Source organism: Lygodium microphyllum, chromosome 9 (assembly GCF_053477565.2).
Source record: "Lygodium microphyllum isolate KBCC chromosome 9, Lygodium_microphyllum_v1.1.10, whole genome shotgun sequence".
Classification (NCBI taxonomy): domain Eukaryota; kingdom Viridiplantae; phylum Streptophyta; class Polypodiopsida; order Schizaeales; family Lygodiaceae; genus Lygodium; species Lygodium microphyllum.
In genome coordinates, this window is record NC_141143.1 from 147,667,095 (window position 1) to 147,688,254 (window position 21,160).

The 21,160-nt window shown below is 42.8% G+C and overlaps 1 protein-coding gene across 1 annotated transcript; it reads right to left on the minus strand.

Moving 5' to 3' along the window:
• Positions 1–1,341: 1,341 nt before the first annotated feature.
• LOC148031688 (putative indole-3-pyruvate monooxygenase YUCCA9) lies at positions 1,342–3,750 on the minus strand. The gene is made up of 4 exons (XM_087685597.1): positions 2,977–3,750; positions 2,509–2,757; positions 2,181–2,303; positions 1,342–1,848 (listed from the first exon to the last, which is right to left on the minus strand). Exons 1-4 carry the CDS (start codon positions 3,748–3,750, stop codon positions 1,657–1,659), a joined length of 1,338 nt encoding a protein of 445 aa, XP_087541723.1. The 3' UTR covers positions 1,342–1,656.
• Between the last annotated feature and the right edge of the window lie 17,410 nt (positions 3,751–21,160).

Below are 21,160 nucleotides of genomic sequence, written 5' to 3' on the forward strand. Positions count from 1 at the left end.
ATTGATCATGTGGCATGACTTCCCATACTCCACAGAAACATCCTAAGAAATAACACTATCATGAGCCAAAATTGTCAAAAAACAACCCAAAGTAATCCCAACTCTCCTTGCACAAATATTAGACAATGATCTAATAGGAAACTTGGAAAATGGAACATCAAGTATGTTGCAATACCGATGGGGATTAACCAAGAAATAATTAAACTCACATACCAAAAGACAAGAAGAAATAGATGTGTGACTAGAGACTAATCACTTGTCCATCTTTAGCTTATAAAATATTTTCTAACACAAAATTGGTGAGAAAAAAACAATTCCACATTTGTTTATTAACTATATATCAAACATGTTTGTGGGTGCTAATCCTTCCATTCCATCTAACATTCTTATCTTGGAAGGAACTTTTACCAAGAGAAATTTATGGATTTCCACCTATAACATGGAATTGGCTCAACTTTATTTTATATGTGGAAAGTATGGATCTACAAGAATAAGACAGCTTTTGATTAGGTAATTGTAAAAGTGGAAGATGAAAGTTGGGAACCTCAGGAAACTAGGGGCAAATATAGAAAGATGGTTTGAGATGGAGCGGAGGAAGGCATTTTAGCAAGAAATCTATTCACCACCAAGAGCAATGGTTCTGAGAAAGCTTCATCGGAGGGCCGTCCGAGAGCCGAAATAGAAATAGAGCCAAAGCGATATATAATTTTGGTAACTCATGAGTACGAGACATTGTGAATATGATTTACAATGTCTTGATTAAAAGTACGTGAGGTTAGACTTGCTATGTAAACCTTTATCTTTTTCTAAACACAAATGATCGTCTGTCAAAACTCATAGTAGAGCGGTGGGCTTAGCCAAGGACGCAATTATATTTCGTGATTGAATGGACGCACTGTTTTAACTTCATGAATTACATTTCATGTAACCTCGAAAGCTTAAACCAACGTTAATTACAAAACTTAATCTCTTAAGTGTATGTAGCATTTACCCATCGTGTTTGGCACGTTCCTTTTCCAATTTCGTCCTTAAAACCCTGGAAGTTATGGACCAAGATATGCGAGCCAATGATGAGTAAGGTACTTGACAATGCAGAACAATGCGTCTCGTAGCTTGTCAATCCTGATAGAACTGCAAGAAGCTGGGTTTGATCTCCTTTTTGGGAATCTAGCAGATGATTCATGAGAATACGCAGAAAAGCTATTTGAGATGATTACTTCTCGTACTATGAGGTAAGTATGATATCGAGGTCCATGTGATTGAACAGCATGTCATTTCATGCCATATATATATATATATATATATATATATATATAACTCAGTCGAAACTGTAGCCCAAACAATGGGCTTACATTCAAGGTCAGATTTCTTCTTGGGTTTAGTGAGCAGCTGCACAGACATGGTGTTCCAACTATCGAAAATTTTCCCAGAAGAGGGTTTAAAGCTTTACATCCTAGACATGGGAGCTGCGCCACAGTTAATTATAAGGGCTTCATGATCGCCACTTTTGAAAGTAAAGGTAATTTGGGGTCCACGTTCCACCGAGACGGGGGACGGGAAAAACTGTGCTATAGGCAGGCGTCTCACCACAAAGTCACATGCGATGAAAGACCTCCGAGCAGGTAAAATCCTTAGCCTGATGGACTCAAAATCCTGTTAGATAGGCTCTTCCTTCCATGCTCTGCGCTTGGATCCTGACTGAGACTCCTCCCTAATGTCAGCAGCGATTCTGAGAGCGTCATTTGAGATCCCTTGCAGTCCCATCCTGCTGAAACCAGCAAAATACAGTCGTTCCGAGGCCTTCCACCTTCCATTGCACGCTTCAGGTATCATACTTTGGTCCTCCACCTGCTCTCGAAAAGATAATGCATGACACCACAACTACGCCTGATTAGCAATAACTCAAGAACCTACCGAAATTGACAATTTTGTGTGTTTTTGGAACCACTAATCGGAGATGAACTACTATTCAAGATGGCTAATGTTCTCTGAGGCAAAATTTGTACGTGCTTCATAGTTGGATTCCAGGTTAGCACACATGCTTTAAGTTTTCTCGTGATACATAAAATCCCACATCTGTTCTCTAATTACCCGGTTAATGATTACGTAATACGGATGGTTAAATGCGAGGCGTGGAGGGAAGAAAGAGATCTGAGAGAGAGAGAGAGAGAGAGAGAGACCCGCAGCCATGTGGGGACGTTGCTTTTATAGCCCGTTGCGAGGATCACCGCATCGAACTTGGCATAGGTCTCGTCTTTAAAGACGCAGCCGGAGCTCGTAAACCACTGGATACCAGGCACAACCTGCACCATAGCAAATACGTGGAGCACCCAGAGGTTAACCACAGGTATTCTAAGGTTGCATTGTGACCTGAAAGCTAGTTATAGCAATGATTTGCAGCAGCTGGGGAAAAGAAACCGCCTAAATATTCCATAACCAACATGTACAATTGTACACCAGTACTACGTAGACTCTTCATTCACATTATCCGAGCAGCTCTCAAGGTACCTGGATGCCGCCTTGCCTTATTCTAGCCAATGTTCCCACGTCCAAGAGGGGGGTCTTGCCCCGCCTGAACTTGAGCTCCAACGGACCGACAACGGGCCTCTTGATGCCATATTTGCTTGGGTCGCCCAGGACCATCCGAGAGAGCAGCATCAACACACGATCCGTCCACTTGAGAGAGAGGTAGTTCTTCAGGGTCATAGCCAGACAGAATGTGGATAGTCCCAGGATCTCTCTTGGTAGGATATGAACCTGTTCAGGCACTGAGCATGCATTATTACACCCTCCATCACCTCACAAGTATAAAATATACAATGCGATTGAAGAATGAGCCTTTCTAGTGCATGTAGGTCATAGCAGTAAGCCAAACATCATTCTGCAGCAGGGGCTTAGCATTAAATTTACAGTGCTTATACATTCACGTCAAAACATGAACCCAATTGTTCTCCTTATTCAGCAGCTGGAGCTTACCGAATCTCTAATGCAGATTGCAGGTGCAGCATTGAAGTTAGCCAAGTCGAGAGAGATCTCCATGCCCGAGTTACCACAGCCGACGACGAGCACCCTCTTTCCTGTGAACTCCAACCCATTCTTGTACTGAGAGCTGTGGATGACCTTGCCCCCAAACCGCCTCACCTTTGCCTGCAAGTCGGCTGGGATGAAAGGCTGCGCGTTCTCACCTGACGCTACAACCAGCCACGGAGCCACATACAGGATGTTTTTCTTCTGCTTACGTCGCAGATGATCATGATCATCATGATCATGATCATGAGCCGCTGCGCCTGTATGGTCATGGTCGTCGCCCCTGAGGACCAGCTCAGACAACACGAGCCAGAGGCCATCTCTCTTGTCGAAGCAGGCGCGCGACACCCGCTGGTTGAAGCGAGGCTGTACGCCCGCCACCCTGGCGTATTCGTCCATGTAGGCCACAAACTGACTCCGGGTGGGGAACTTGGGTGTGGCCGCTGGGAAGGGCACGTGCGGGAGCTGGCAGATGTGCTTGGGCAGGTGCAGGCGCAGCCGGTCGTACGTCCGGTGCCGCCACAGCGATGCCACGCAATCCGCCTGCTCCAGCACCACATTGTGCCTTATTCCGCTCTTCTGCAAGCACATTGCCGTTGCTAAGCCCGCCGGCCCAGCCCCCACTATGATAGCTCCTTCCAGCCTCTCCACGCTCATTAGTTCCTTGCTACTACAAGAGCTCTGATGCTCATCGTAGGACGCTTTCCACATCCTCTCCGACATTGTTATCGACGCACTGCTTAATATTTACGGATGCACTACGGCTCCAGGGATGAGTTCAAACGCAGATGAGTGAGGGAGGGAAGGCCTAGGATGTAGAGAGAGAGAGAGGGGGGAGGGGGGCAGAGGGGAGACAGAGAGAGTCGCGGCTGCTGCGGAGATTTCGCGGAGGGAAACGTAAAAAGTTACTATTCTCACGTATATTATGTATAACAAGTAAAGGGGGGACCACCAGGGAGGCGAGGGAGGCTGCATGACAAGAAAACGACGAAGTTGCATTTTTTGAAATGGGGACTCCGCCGGCCGCAGCCAATGGCGAAAACGGCAAAATAGCTAAACGAGAGAGAGGACGACTCAGACTCCAGAGTCCAGAGGCGCGATAGAGAGGATTTGCTGATATTGTGACTGGTCACACAAAAGCGATAATGGGAACATCAGAGTTTGTTCATGCGCCACAAGCGGAGGCGTATGTGTGGCCCTCTTGTAGCAAGCTGTGTGTCCCACATTACAACCAGTGATCGAAAAGTGCTGTCTCAGTTTATCACAAAGCCGGTTAGTTTTGAGCATATCTTGTTGGACTTAAACTTAGAATGATTTTACCTTGTAAACAAAATTTTTGTAGTGTAAATTTCCAAATTATATGTCCAGATTGCTGGTTCTGCCAGTTTGGAAGCACTACAATGGGTTTTATGTATATTTTCAAGTAAATTGTTCCCAAGCGCTACATACAACTCTAATTTGTATTCTTGTAGACAATGCTCATAGTTCCATCGGTCCAAAGGTGTTCAGAAAATGACACCTTTGTGGACATGAGAGTAGTGCTAGATAGCTAATAGCTATTGTTCTCATGTGCTCACATTCAATCTTAAACTAGTTCCACAACCAAAACCATTCATGCAACATGGCCAAACTTGGCGGAGGTGTAGAGCACTATCACCAATGGAGCCAAGGGGATGAAGAAGCTATTGCAATGAAAAACAAACATGGATCTTTTTAATACAAAAGCAACTAGAAATTGTTCTTTACTTCCCAAAGAATTCTTCGCATTGTAGTTGGTAAGTACGTAGTTGTCACTTCAATGTGAGTTTTTTGAGTGTGCAACACATCCAACTTAAATTTGAACCACAAAAATCAGGTCCTTTTAATTAGTATACCCTTTCACTTTGAAGTAAAACCTTATGAAATGTAAAGAAATCCAAGCACAAATTGAGGAATTGTTGAACCAAGGACTCATTAGGCCTAGTAGTTCTCCTTTTGGTGTACCTATCCTATTAGTTAAGAAGAAAAATAATAACTATAGGATGTGCATTCACTATCACACCTTGAACAAAAAACACTATTAGGAATCGATATCAAATTTCTAAGGTAGATGACCTCATGGATAAACTATAAGGGGTCACTATTTTTAGCAAGATAGATCTCAAATTTTGATATCATCAAGTACGATTGGATACACCTGACATTTTCAAGACTGCATTTAGAACTCAGTTCGGTCATTATAAATTTTTTGTTATGCCTTTCGGATTGACCAATGCACCAGCTACATTTAGTCGTATGATGAATTATATATTTTTGATGTATCTGAATTGTGTGATTATTTTCTTTAATAATATATTAGTTTTCCGTAAGAATGAGAATGAGCATTGTGAACATCTGTCTTTGGTTTTCAAATTGTTGAAAGAGAATCAATTGTATGCTAACCCTGACAAGAGTAAATTTTTCCAAACCCAAATTGAATACTTAGGTCACATTGTTTCTTTTGATGGTATTCGTGTTGATCCTAAAAATATAAAAACAATTTTAAATTGGTCAATCCCTAAAACTGTGCATAAGTTACGTTCTTTCTTAGGCCTTGCTAGCTTTTATAGAAAATTTATGAGAAATTTTTCATTGCTTGCATTGCCTTTGACGAAATTGTTACAGAAATGTGTTGTGTATCATTAGTCTAACAACTAGCTTAAATCTTTTGATTTGTTGAAACATTCTTTAACACATACACATGTCTTACAATTACCTGATTTTAATTAACCATTCCTTCTAGTAGTCACTGATGCTAGCTAATCACAAATAGAAGCTGTCCTCATGCAAGATTCACATCCCATAGTTTATTCTAGTTGCAAATTTAAAACTTCTGAATTGAAGTATTCCACCTATGATAAAGAATTATTAGCTATAGTACAAGCTTTACATCAATGAAAACACTATCTAATGGAATCCGAATTTATGATTAAAACTAACCAGCAAAGTATCAAATATCTCTTTAGCTAGCCAAAAATTTCTGACCATCATATTAAATGGGCCGCTTTCATTCAAAGTTTCCATCCACTTATTCAATATCAGCCCAGTAGAGACAATGTTATTGTAGATGCATTGAATAGAAGACCAAGTATCCATAATATTTTCGTTCTATCTTTTGATTTCCTTACTCCTATGAAGGATACCTATGACCATGACCCTAGTTTTCAAGCTGATTGGAATAAATTAACTGCTAATAATTGAATTCCAATTGATTCTTTGTCTTATTTTGATGGATTTCTGTTTTATGGGAAAAGATTATGTGTCACTGTTCAATTTAGATCATTTGTGTTACATGAAATTCATTGTCCTCCATATCAAGGACATAGAGGTATTATTTTCACTTTAAAAACATTGGTTGAAGATTTTTAAAGGTCACAAATGAAATTTGATATTTTTAAGTGTTTAATTTGCCAAAGAGTCAAGCGACACCATGGTAAACAATATGGTTTGTTAATACCTTTACCAATTCCTGACCGTCCATAGGAACATATTTCAATGGATTTTATAAGTGGTTTTCCTAATACACAAGCTAATCATGATATGATTTGGACTATGGTAGATCAATTCAACAAACAAGCATATTTTCTACCATGCGAGAAAACATTAACTACATCTCAAGCTGCATAATTATTTTTGAAGACTGTTTTCACTAATCGTGGTTTGTCAAAAGTTATTATTTCTGATCGTGATTCTAGATTTTGCAATAATTTTTTGACTACTTTGTTTGCTAATTTGGGTACTAAGATTGATTTCTCATCTGCATTCCATCATGAAACCAATGGGCAAATAGAAGCTACTAATAATACAAATCTAGATCTTTTGCGTGCATACACAATTTCGAAACCACAAACATAGAATACACACTTACATCTACTTCAATTTGCATACAATAATACACCACATACAGCTACCCAAAAAGTACATTTTGATATCATTGATGAACATAGATTGCCTACACCTGTTACATCATTGTCAAATAAAGTTAAAGCTGCTAATGATATTACCAATATACATGCTACTATTTTTGCTCAAGTTAAAGATATGATTGCGAAAGCCAAGCAATTATACACTAAACAAGCTAATAAGAAAAGAAAAGCCATGAGTTTCAATGTTGGTGATTATATATGATTACACATTGAAAAGAGAAGATTACAAAGTGTTGAGAAACACCCAGTTGTTAAATTAACAGATAGGTTTTATGGACCTTTCAAAATAATTCACAAGATCAATGCAATGCATTAAATTAAAACTACCCCAACATTGGAAGATACATAATACTTTTCATATCAGTTTACTATGACCTTTTAGAGGCCAATTACATATCCACTCTGTCTATGAAAACCCTCGTCTGTTAGAAGAAAAAACTAAAATCCTTGAACCCGAAACTATTCTAGACACTGACTTTATGACCACTAGAACTGGCCATAGATATTCTAGATATTTAGTTAAGTTTAAAAATCATCCTATTGAAGAGGCCCAATGGATACACACCCGTGACTTAAGTGCTTATCCCTCACTGCTCGCTCCACATTGAGCTAATAGCAATTGAGGACAATTTCTATCCTACCTTGGGGGTATGATGCCAGGAAGCATATTCCACTGTGGATTACGTGAGATTTTTCGTTGAATTTTGTAAAACTATACTTATTTGCCAGGGCTCGTACACAAGGTGGATTCCTTGTGTGAGAAGTTGACGGGGACGCCTGTCCGTTTCGAGCGTCAGATTAATATGCATGTGGGTGATTCCACAACGGGTGATTTTGCAAAATACATTTCAAATTAATGGATGTTTATGAGTTTAGAGTGCACACTCAAATTAAATTAAGGTTAGGATAGAGTTCGAACCTATTTAATTATTTTGTAGCTGAAGACTGCTAGGTATTCACTTTTTTTTTAGATTTTATCTTATTATTTTCTAACAATTGTAAATGCTTTAGTTGATGTGTAGAGCATACGGCGATGGCGTTGGGTAGACCGAGGCGACAGCGTGAAATCAAAATGCATGGAAGATTTACTATTTTTTATTGGTGCGTGCCTTATCACTAAAGGCGTGGCGCCAATATTTATTTAGGTACGCTTATTTATTGAAGTACTTGAAAAAATATTTATTATCTTGTATGCGCATAGGTGCTCGGTTAAATATTACCTGATATTTGTATTTGGGCATAGCCCGGACTTTTGAATGCCCAAACGCCTTACTCTTTATTTGGGCAAAAGCAAATATAAAAGCCAAAAGCATGCTATTTGTAAAGTTTGCTATTTTTAAGCTTAAAGATAAATAAATCTATAAATACATATCTTATGAAGCGCTCACACAAGACATGGGGGGAGATTGTACTCAATTTGTCTTTTTGTCTCGTGTATTGCAAACTCTCTTTTTGCTTTTATGAAGGTTTTATAGAGTTCTTTGTTCTTAGGGACCTTCCGGCATTTACTATGCACACATACAACATCCGATCTGCGCACGAGGTACAAAGGTCTCCCTACCCATAAGTGCAAGTCCTGAGTCAAGTTCCAGACATCACGATTCACAGCCTTGGACTTAACTGATGCTGACATGTGCAAGCCAATAGACTTTGTGTATATCCAAGCCCTTATAAGCCCTTATCCCTTGTCTCCACACAACATGTAACTTTGAGAAAAGACTCTAAAATAATTAATGGATCTCTTCAAGCTATAGTTGCCTCTTATCCAAAAGCTATAGTGCTTCGATCCTAAACCGGTAATTTCTAAGGTTACTTTGGTTGTGTGAATGCAGATCTCTTAAGAATAATGATGATGGGAAAACATTGCACCTGTCAAATTAAAGAGGCGCTCCTGGTCATTGGGAACAAGTTCCGGGTGGCTCTGACCACTGGCTCACCTCCAAGCCTTAGAAATGCTACATAAAAGGCGCCCGGGCCCCACTGAGCTAAGGGACAGGGTGCTTCCAGGTGGCAGGATGCGAAAGGATTGTCAATCATTTGAAGCTGCCATGTTTCTCATGATTTTTCGTTTTCTAAGGCAGCCAATATATGTGCGCAAAATATGGGCCAACTGCATTTCGCTGTCCGGAGTCAGAAGGCCCGACGTTTTCTGCTAATCATTGGTATGGCAGAGGCCCCGGCGCGGTCCCTTTTATGTCTTTTACTAACGCGCGAGGCGAGAGATGTGGAAAGAAATGTTATTGCATGTGAAGTCATGACGATTACATTCCGCCTAAGAATTTCCAATTTTCACCAAAAGAAAGAGAACTTGAGTCTTGTGGCCCGTGGGGTGGCATCCGCGGAGGCCCTGAGAAGCTCTCTTGCGCCCGCGAGTCCAAGGATTGGCTCCAAGGCGGCCGGCCGTCAGGTGCGTTAGAAATTTAAGGATTTAAGAAAATAAATAAATAGGTAAACATCTTGTAGTGCGGGCCGTCTCATCGCATGTGCGTTGATAGATCCGCGTGCAAACAGTTGCGATTGACGGCGTGCATGAATATGGTAGATTATATATATATATATATATATGAATATCACATCACACATCTCTGTGCCTGATCTGTCTCTCCTCATTACACTTTGCATGCTCAAAATCAACGCCACTTAATGACCTACCTCCTGCGCTGCGCCCGGCCCGGTTCCTCGTCCGGCTTGAGCAATGCGCATAAGCGTGGTAATTATTCAAATCATCATTACTCGACCGATTTTTGACGCCGCCGCGGCCACACAAATTTTTTAAGCCCGAAGGGGCTGAGCCTTGAGGGCCGAGGCCTGGCGCCTGCCGAGACTCGAGTCCCTGTCCTAGAGGGTAGAGGGCAGGCTATCCGGCTATCGAATCAGCTAATCAAGTCGCCCATCGTTTGCTTGCTCAACTCACGAGTCACAAGTCACAAGTGTTCTTCTAGCGCCTCGGCCGACGGCCAGAGAGAAGAGCAAAGAGAGCCGTCAGATCCTTACATGGGTTCTTTATTTCCTCTCCTGCATAATTAATCATGCTGACGTGCGTCCGCCCGCCCCGAACGGAACTTTCCAATCTCTTCTGTGACCGCCAGTCCATCATTGGCTCCTGGCTGGGAGTCGTGAAATGTACTTCCGGTCTCTTCTCATGCACGTCTAATTGCATGCGCCACCACCCTCTCCCTCGCATGTTTGCACAGTCTCACTCGCGTCACATAAACATCGCATTTGAATTATTACATCATACTTGACTCTCCGTTTCGGGACTTGTCATTTGAATTTTGGTAATCAGCAAGTCTCTGCCTGCCCAGCTCAGAGCTCTTCTTCGACGAGGTTTCTTGGAAATACTCATTATGACATTTGGAAATGTGTTGCACATGTAATGTTATGGTGCGACCCCCTCATGAGATCCAAGTATGTCGCAATGCGCATTCTCAACTTATGAGATACTTCTCATCAAATTTGGAAATGTGTTGCACATGTAACGTCACATAGAAGGGCTTTACGTGTTTTAGGGAACAATGCCTCCTGAAGAGTCAAGTACATTGCATTTTCAACGCGTCGATGAATTGAATTTTCAACTCATTGTGTGCATCAACACTAGTGTTTTCACGCGCAACTACACCATTGGAACCCTAATTGCAGAATCGATAATAATATGTGTCCCTCTACTCTTCGCAATTCTTCTTCTTGCGTGTCCATGACCCTTTTATATTAAAAAATACAAAAAAAACTACCACAATAAGCCCGTTTGTTGGTGAGCATCCATTGAGTGCAATGTGCAGTGACTACATATGGTTGAAAACCATGTCTACAAAATTTTGTAATCTACATGTGCAAATTCTAGGTGTATAGAAATCATGAGGTGTCTAACTTAACTACATTGTTGACATTATAAAGTCTTTGGGTTTTTGCCAGGAATGGTCAATGTAATGTCCACTCTCTCTAAGGATACTAATGTCTTCTTGGCTCTTCACGGTAAGGTGTACGATACCATTCTACCTTGAAGATTAGTGAAACAAGGTTCATTATACCAAAAGCTACTATAGATATGTGTGATAGACACACCGTTACTAATGTACTTATAATTGCTTCTATAGCATGTCTAACAATAGGTCTAATCTAAAACTTACTAGTGTTGAATAATGCACATGTGGATGCATATATGATATTCAAACTACCAATACTTCATTTTGTTTTTTATCTTTTCACATCAAAGGAAGAGAGAAGAGGGAAGAGTATCATAGAGCACCTTGTAATCACAAGAGAGAAGCTAGTTCTTCTTCTTGCTTCTCAAGAACAAAGCATTATGTTTTGTGTTTAATTCTTCTTGTTCATCTATCTTTTGCTTGAAGATTGTTGATCCTTACTCTCTTGCTTCTCTACTTTCCTTCATAGCACAACAAATACAAGAGGAGGTCATGTACACCTTTTCCTACCATTTTTATCAGTTCCAACTTTGCTTAGTTTAAAAATTAGTCTTTACTACTTATGAAAAGCCTGATAGTCAAATAAATGTAACTTTCATAGCATGCACCTAATTGTCTACACAAAATTGTACATGATTATTCAAATAGAATTTAATGGAAAAGAATACTAAGAGAATGAAAGAAAAATGGATCAAAGACATGATCTTTTACACCATTTGTAAGAAGAGAAGATGAAAAAAGAGAGAAAATAGATTAAATAGAGAGAAAGAGAAGAAAAGAGATTAAGTGAGAGATAGAAAGCGATAAAGAAAAAGAGAAATGGCAAGAAGCCACTAAAGTTGCAAAGAAGCTTGAAAATATGAAAAAGACTCTTATATTATGACTTCCATGTGATAAAGAAAACTGTGTCTCTTATACCCATTCATACTTGTGTTAGTGTGACCACATGTATTTAATAGATATATAAATGTTAACCCTTAAACTACCAATGTGGAAAATCGAGGAAATCTAAAAAGACAGAGTCAAGGCAAAAATGGAATGGAGAACGAAGGCACGCCAAGAAAATTTAAAAAACACATGAAGTGTGAATAAGTCCTAAATCAAGGAGAGGTGCTCAAGAAAAAGCACAAGCCAATACTTTTGTAAAAGAGCGCAAGGCACACCGTTATTTATTTTAAGAGCGCCAGGCTTTGACATGTGCAAATTGTAAATATAGATGGGCAGTAGGAAGGAAGCTACGAAGATATGAGAACAATGGAAAAAATAGTCTAAGCTATGGTCGGCCATGTAAAAAGGGGTTGACCGCCCAAATGGGATTTAGGGCTTTGTATATAAAGTTCAAAAGATGAATGAGAGCTCATTCTTTGGTGTGTGGAAAAGTGGACTCTTCTTCTTCTCTCCTTCCCTTCTCTTTGCTTGCTAATTGTGTGTACTTGAGGGAGGAAGTGTAAGAGTGAGAGGGAGTTAGTGTGTGAGGGTGAGGGATCAAGGAGGTGAAGCTCTCCACCATCCTCTCTTTTCTCTTCTCTTCTCTTGTTTCATGTATGGTTGTGGAGGATGGAGCTTGGAGGTGCATGCTTGAGGATGCTTGAGCTTGCATCAAGAATTGTGGAGCTAATGGAGTGCTTGAGAGAGGAAGCAACTCAATTGGGCATCAAGGTAAGCTCACTATACTCATAGAGAGAGATAATGTGTCGGCTATGTGAGAGATAGCCATTAGTGCTTGCTTGAAACACTTGAACAATAAGCGGTCCATGGGTCTTGGCGATAGAGCTTAAGCTCGCCTCTACAATTTGGTTCTATTGCCAGGACTAACGGATTCAAGCTTGAGCACCTACGTACTTCAAATCGAGCATTGAAGTAAGGGTTTCACCCTCAAACCGGAGCTTGAGATAGATAGGAGGTTTCATGTTTTAATCCATGCTGTAAGTAAGTATTTTTTATTTTTTATGCTTGGATGAGTAGACGAAATCCATTCAATACCCTACTTTTGATTTTTGTCACATTTAGAGTATGATAGGTAGGAGAACTCTGAGAGGGAAGCTTGAAGTTCACTGCTATAAAGCAGTCCTGTGAACAAGGCAATAATAGGAGAAAATGAAAACAAAAGAGTGCTCAGATGTGTCGGAGTCAAAGGTTGAGTGACTGAGAAGGCTAAGGTGTAAGCCAGGGAGGGCTTAAGGTCCTAGATGAGTAAGGAAAAACCTCATTTACAGTCTGGCTTAGAGAGAGAGAGAGAGAGAGAGAGAGAGAGAGCGCTTGCAAGTCTAGGTCTGCGTCAAATCGATCGGAGCATATCAAGACTTTCAGTGACATGTAGGTATGGAAGACCCTTGGTCTACATTCCTCCTTGATTCCTAGAAGTTCTGGTAGCTACTAGCAATATCTACATTTGGATTTCTGGCAAATAAGGAATCGACATGCATTTCGGTAGGCGGAATCAGACACCGCTCACATAGTGTCCGATTCCCAAAATAATCGGACCAACCGAACCGTCCGATTCTGAGAATCATGGACCACTCAGGCAAACCTACCTAGTCCGATCAGACACCCTGTCCGATTATGATAATCGAACAATGCATAATCGAACGTCTGATTCCTAGAATTGGACTCCTAAAATCGAATGCATGAAAATCGAATGCACAAGAATCAGACCACTTGGACTCGAACCGTTCGATCGTGATAATCGGATCGCAAAGTTAGACCAACCCATCTTGTCTGATTCTATAATCAGACCATCCAGAATCAGACACCTGTCAAATCAGACGTATGATTCCTAGGATCGGATTCCTAGAATCGGATGCACGAAAATCAGACACATGAAATCGGACTGCTAGAATCGAACCAGCTTGAGTTTCCCAATTGGACACACACATGTTTGATTGTGACAATTAGACCCGAAGCTGTCCGATTCCCAAAATCGACATTGATAAATCGAACGTCCGATTTTCAAAATCGGACACTGGTAAATCGATCACATCTTGAGAGAGAGAATTTGGAAAATTGATAAATCCCGGCTAACGAGAAGCGTGACTTATAGTGGAAGAACCCACCAAATGCCTCACATGTAGTTACAAACCTAGAGATTGTGGTTGAACGGTCTGAAAGGGTATTTGGTGTTGTGGACTAATTATAAGACCCCAACTCGACCTGGACCGAGTCGAATGAGATAGTGCAAGAACTAAACACACGACCTTGTCAAGCCAACCCGTGGACAAGAGCACCGGAGCTACGTACACTTTATTTTTTTCACTCACTTTGAATTCCACCACTCGAAGCTCAATTAAGAAAAGCTAAAAGCTTGATTTTGCATGGTGCACAGAAAAGAGCACACATGCACCCACGCACATAGTGAGGGTAAGTTGAGGGCTGATTGTAAGTAATAAGGAACACACCTAGACCTAAGAACTTAAAGGAACCCACCAATAAAATAAGACTCAAAGACATAAAAGAGATATCGAATTCCCAAAGGTAGGGCCAAGCGAAAAACATAGCCAAAAATGTGAATGCAATAAGGACAGATAATACCGTGGAAGTGGATCTACTCGAACTTATCAACTTGATCGACAACTTGGTAGAACAAGAAGTCCTAGACATGGAAGGAGGCAACTCATGCCGTAGAGGCAACAAGGAGCTTAACCTAGGAGACTTTCTTGAGGTTGTCCAACATTTAGTGAACCAAACACTCAAACCCGGCTAGAACACCATAATAGGCCGGTAGAGGACATCATAGCAGACCTTAAGGAAGAGAGAAAATTGGCCTGCAGGGCTCTGCAAGACCTGGCTGCATATAACTAGAATCAGCAAACCAGGAACTTGCACCAGAGCTTAGAAATGCAAGAGATCCAGAGAGTGCTAGCCTTAGGGGGCAAGAATCGATCAAAGAACGAGAGAGCACTGGAAGGAGATCTCACACTAAGCGAGCTCCTAACAAAGCAGTGCAGCATTTGAAACATTGCTACTATGATGGGGTTGGAAGTCAACCGAGGCTCTAAGAGTCAATCAAAAATCCATGTGGTAGCGAAGCAGCTGGACAAATACCAAGCTACCGAGATGACCCATACAGCTTCATGGAGCAGTTTAAGCAGGTCTATGAAGCCAACAGCCTCACTGATCCTTCTCAATGCTCCCAAGCCTTTGGACTATGCTTAGGCAACAAGAGTCGGACCTGGTACTCAAGTTTGGATAATACAGAGCATGCCGATTTCAATGGATTGAATAATATCTTTATTAAGAGATGTTTCAAACCTTGATACTCTAATAACCTGTTAATGTGGCTTATGAACGTCAAGTAGAAAGAGAGGGAGGACATTCGAGATTATGTGACCCATGTAAGGAGCCTCTTCAGGAGAATTCCCCTGGGTGAGAGACCAACCAAAAGGGCAGTATCCACAATATTCATCAATAGAATGCGGGGCAGGAGCTCTACAAAGCCTTGGCCAGCAACTCAAGCTTGCAAAGAGATGCACTAGCAAGGGTCTTTGAAGAAGCTATTAGAGTGGATGATCAGCTTAAGGAAAAAGACTCTAGAGGCTCGAATCAGGAAGAGTCCAGTGCCAGGAGTTCCAAGAGAGCCTCAACGCTAAGTGAGAGAATGGACTCAAGCACACAGGACACAGGGAAGGGCACTGAGTCAGGATAAGAGTTAGCAGAGATTAGGATGGACATAGCCAAACTACATGAGATGATGAATGACCAATGCGCCCACACGTCCAATGTGTGTATTGTGGTGGAAACTACTTGCCAACTTAGTGTCAGGACCCTAGGTCACGACCTTATGCTAATTGTGGTAGGTTCGACCATGACACCATGCATTGTCAATCACCTCAGAGGCTCCCATACCCACAACTTTACGGCCAACCCCACGTTGCGAACAGGCCACCGAACGTCTTTAGAAGGGGGAGTCCCATTGGCTCTTCCGGCACCGAATGACGCTAAAACAACCATCCCTAGGATGGAAATAAATCCTACAAGTATCCCTAGACCACCTAGACCCTACGTGACTCATCCACTAAGTGACACTCCAGTCCACTATATGTGAATGAACCTAGCAACAATGAGTATTATGTAAATCCGTACGTGTCGTACGATGAGGAAGGCAATGCTATCCTCATGGACTATCGACCAGTACTGGTGATGGCATTCGGTAGAGGAAGAGCAGAGGCCTAGGAGGGAAAACCCAAGCACCAATAGTGTATTGGAGTTGTGGTCACCCATGACATTTTTCTTCTTGTTGCCTCGAGAGGGAACAAGCAAACATAGATAAGGCTAACTTGAGATGCGTTGAGTGTGGAATCACTCATCTCTTTGTTGACTGCCCTAGGCAGAGACCATCCTCTAGTTCGACAAATAAGCCATCGGTCCCATTGGGATTGTTCAATGTCGAGACACTTGATGGGGAGGCCACACCTATCTCGTCATATGTCATGACCCGAAGAAGGCCGACATATCATTGCTAGGGCCTAGCAACCTTGACGCAACCTCAGTTGGAAAGAGGAGCCTGAGACAAAGGAAAAGGAGACCAGACGCTAAAATTGAAAGTGCCACGACTCTGCCGGTTGGAGGGAAAGCCATCGACGAAGATGGAGAGATGTTGGCGCCTCAGACGACTGAAAAGGAAAGTGCTAAGATTGGGGAGTACCCGAACCCAAAGCGCCAACTCAAAGCCATCAAGAAGGTTAAAGAATGGGTAAGGGAGGCCTAGGAGTACCTAAAGGATGTTGAGCCCATACTGGAGAACAAGATCGACAATCTCTCAAGCATAGGTGCCCGAATCTCTCCCCCATAACTAAAACCAAAGGAGGCAATGGAACCATAAGCTGAACCACCTATACAAAGTCTAACCGCTTCAAGCCGACAAAATAATCAAGGCCATTGGTCGAGAACCACAGACCTAGAAGAGAGGCAAGTGACTAGCAACCTCCTCAATATACTAATGACCACTTCAGTAAATTTGAGCTTAGTCAATCTGCTTAGGTAGTACTCAACACTATGGCAGGAGCTTAAGCAGTGGGTTGAAAAACCAAATGAGCCAATTGCCACAGACTTGCCAGAGCATGATGCAAAAACTCAAATACCGCGCCTGACTCTACACTCCATACCTAAATCCCTGCACGTCAACGCCTTTTGGGAAGACATGGAAATGCATGCAGGCCTGCCAGTCCTAGCACTTGGAGACATCACCAAAAAGGGAATTGTGGGCACAGGGGCCAAAGTGAGTGTACTAAGCCATGTGATACTCCAAACTTGGGGAAACCCACCGGTTGAGAATGCTATATTTAATGTCACACTAGTAAATGGAATGAAGGTGAAGCCATTCGAAGTGTTAAAAAACTAACCAGTAAAGATTGCAGGGATCCAGTTCTCAGTTGACTTCATAGTCATGAAGGAAGTGGACTATGACATCCTGCTAGGCCGGCAACCCTAGATGCGCAATGCGAGAGTCATAGAAGACTGGGAAAACGGTCTTATCTTCTTGGACAATTAAACAGAAGCTGTGAGAGTGGAGATAGACACATGGAAGACTACCCCAGTCGACCTAGATGCCATCTCCACCATGCTAAAGGGCGATGGATAGACTAGGGGATCTTATGGAGCCCTTACCAAGTATATCCCGTGCCCTAAGAATGAACGAGACTAGATGCACATTCTAGCTACCATTAACCTACCGTTCTCAGATACTGAGGAATAAGAATAAGCCGTCAAGGCGACTGATCAGTGCACGGACACCTTTAGTACTAGTCTACATGATGACGGAGAGTCTACATGAAAGACCCACTCATATTGCATTCCGAGTCCCAAGCAATAGACACGAGCTCCAGAAGGTCCTAGGATACTTAACCAACAAGTTGGCTAGCAATCCATCGACGACCCTTAAGCCACTCCAAGATCTCTTGGATGAGCCTGAATGGCGATGGTCCAAGGTACATGATTTGAACTTGAATTACAATTGGGCCTTACTTCTTGTTAACCCCAAGTCGAGATGGCGGAAAAATGGAGGAAAAATAAAAAGGAAGATGGAAAAAGAGCAAAGACACGTAGGCGGTCTCTAAAGATGAACCGGGGCAAAAAGCGCAACCTTAAATGAAAAGGCGCCTCAAAAAACTCAGAAAACTCTTGTAAAAGAGCGCCAGGCTTCCTCTTGTGCCAATTGTAAAATATTAGATGGGTGAAGGCTAGAGGCACAAGGCTAGAAGAGTGAAATGGAAAAAGGACCTTGCCACAATGGCCGATCATGTAAAAAAGGGATGGGTACCCATGGGATTTTAGGGTTTGTATATATAAAGTTCAAAAAGTGAATAAGAGATCATTATTTGGTGTGTGGCACACAAGAGTCCTCTTCTTCTTCTCTCCTTCTCATCTTCTTGCTTGTGTGTGCTCTTGAGAGAGGGAGTGTGAGAGAGTGAGGGAATGAGTGTGTGAGAGTGAGGGATCAAGAGGGTGAAGCTCTTCACTATCTCCTCTTCTCTTCTTCTCTTCTCTTCTCTCTTCTTACGCGCACGGCTATGGAGGATGGAGCTTGGAGGAGGAGGAGGCCTGAGGATGCTTGAGCTAGCATCTAGGATCATGGAGCTACTGGCGTGTGTGAGAGAGGAGGCAACTCATATCGACACTAAGGTAAGCTCACTACACTCGTAAGATCGACGGCACGTCGGTTAGGTGAGAGATAGCCATTAGAGCTCGCTTGGAACGCTTGAAACAATAAGCGGTCCGTGGGTCTTGGCAGTTGAGTGAAAGCTCCCACATTTTGGTTCCGTTGCCGGGACAACGGATTCAAGCTTGAGCACTTGCACGCCTCATATCGAGCATCGAAGTAAGGGATTCATCCCCGAAATGAAGCTTGAGATAGGTAGGAAATTTGGGTGTTTTTGATCTTCAAAACAAGTAAGTATTTTGGGTTATTTTGTTTGTTTGTTGATTAGGAAACATGGAGAAATCATTTCAGTATTTTGCTTTCGATTCTTGTTGCATTTAGAGTAGGATAGGATTAGGAAATCGCACCAGAGAAGGGTAGGGTTTACTGTTGCAAAACAGGGCAAAACAGGGCAAAAATCGTGCAAAAATGGCAAAAAGCTCACTTGTGATGCCTAAGATTGGCAAGTGAGTGATTGGGGGCATCAACACCATACCCGGGAAGGAGTATAACAGCCAAGAGGCCAAGGGAAAACTCATTTGCAACCATTTCAGTGTGAAAGAGAGAGAGAGAGAGAGAGAGAGAGCTATCGCCCAATTCGATTCGATTGCACCAAGGACGAGCCCACCACTCTATCTAGGTATATGAATCCCTTCTCTTACCCCCCTAGGTAAAATCTGGAGGTTTGTGCTTGGTACGATTGAGTGAATCACAAGAAATGATCGAAATCAAACTCGCGCTGTTTACATGCGCCACGCTCAGCCCGTCTGAACGGTCACTTCTGGGCCGAGTCCCAGAATCGACCCTCGGCTCCTTACCATTCGGCCCATTCGATCGAAACCCTAATCGGCCCACTCAGCCCAAACCTACTCAGCTCGTCCAAGTCTACCATTTGGACCGTGGACAAATTTAGCCCTCTGCCACGTGTCAAACTCGACCCTTGGCCCAATTGCCTCGACCCGTCTGAGCAACCTTGTCCGAATCAACCACTCGGCCCGTCCGAGCCAGTCCGTCCAAGCGACTTCGTCCGAGTCCGCTCCTCAGCCCCATCCGAGTCCATCTTGTCCAAGTCCCAAATTCGGCCCTCAGCCCGTGCGCCTCGGCCCGTCCGAGCGACTCACTCGGATCCTGCAATTCGGACCAGTTGGGCCGAGTGTAGACTTTTACCAAATTTTCAAAAATTTGACCTGAACCAACTAGAACTCAGCAGCACAAACTGTCGAAAGCCCTTAGGGCACTCAGAACTTGATTCTGGCACATGGAATAGGCAAAATCGTAGGGCGCCGCCGCTTAGCAGCTAGAAGTGGGCAGTTGCGAGACCTAGAGGCTTAGACGCAAACCGCTAAGTTGTAAAGCCTGATTGGACAAAAAACGAACGAGGCAACCTATTAGAGAAACCCTAAACCCTGCCAAGACGGCTAGAAAATTGACCAACAAGCCTATTCGGCCCAAAACAACGTGAGAGTGCGTAAGACGTCTAGAAATTGGTTGTTGCACTCACCCTGAATTTCCGCACTTGAAGTACACTTAAGGAAAATGAAAGCCTAATTGAGCACAAGTGCACAGGGAAAGACACATTGAGTGGCCATAAATTGAGGACTGTATTAAATAACTGAAGGAACTCACCCAGATAAACCGCTCAAGGAACCCACCAGTAGGAGAGAACCCAATACATAGACAAACCATCAACGTGCAAAAGTAGGACCAAGCGAGGGACACCGACGTAGTGGATTTGACAAGTCTACTAAACCTGATTGATAGCTTGGTGGAGCACGATAACTCGAAAATGGAGGAAGAAAGTTCAGACCGCAGATCTAATGAGGAATTTGACTTAGAAGCCTTTCCAGATGCTATTCAGCACAACTGGTCAGCAGTTACGATGCTCATGCTCGGTATGAGCACCGCAGTAGGACATCAGACGCTATCATCGCAGATCTAGAAGAGGAGAGAAAGCTGGCCCGCAAAGCATTGCAAAGCATGGCTGAATACAATAGGGATCAGTAGTAGGCTAGGAGCCAAAGACAAAGCATGGAGTTGCGAGAGGTGCAGCGGGTGCTGAACTTGGCTGGCAGAAATCGAACGGACCATGAGAGAGCACTAGAAGGAGACTTAACACTGAGTGAGCTTCTCATGAAGCGGCTACTCGACAACACAACTACAGAGCAAAGTGCCATGGCTCTCGCGACATCGCTGCTCGCAGGACTAGGAGCAAACCAGGGCTCAAAGAGCTAGTCTAAAATCCCTATTGTTGCCAAGTAACTCAATAAGTACCAACCCCATGACGATCCATACAGCTTTGTTGAGCAGTTTGAGCAAGTCTGCAAAGCCAACGGCCTCAACGACCTGACTCAACGCTCTCAAGCATTCGGGCTTTGCTTGGGCAACAAGGGTAGGATGTGGTATATAAGCTTAGATAACGCAGAGCGAGCCAACTTCGATGGCCTCAAGGATCTCTTCATTAAGAGATTTGCCGAGCCCGGATACTCCAATAATCTACTAGTATGCTTGATGAACGTCAAGCAAAAAGAGAAGGAGGACATTTGCAATTATGTGATCCATGTGCAGAGTCTCTTTAAGAGAATCCCTACTGGAGAGCGATCGACTGAAAAAGCAGTATCAATTGTATTTATCAA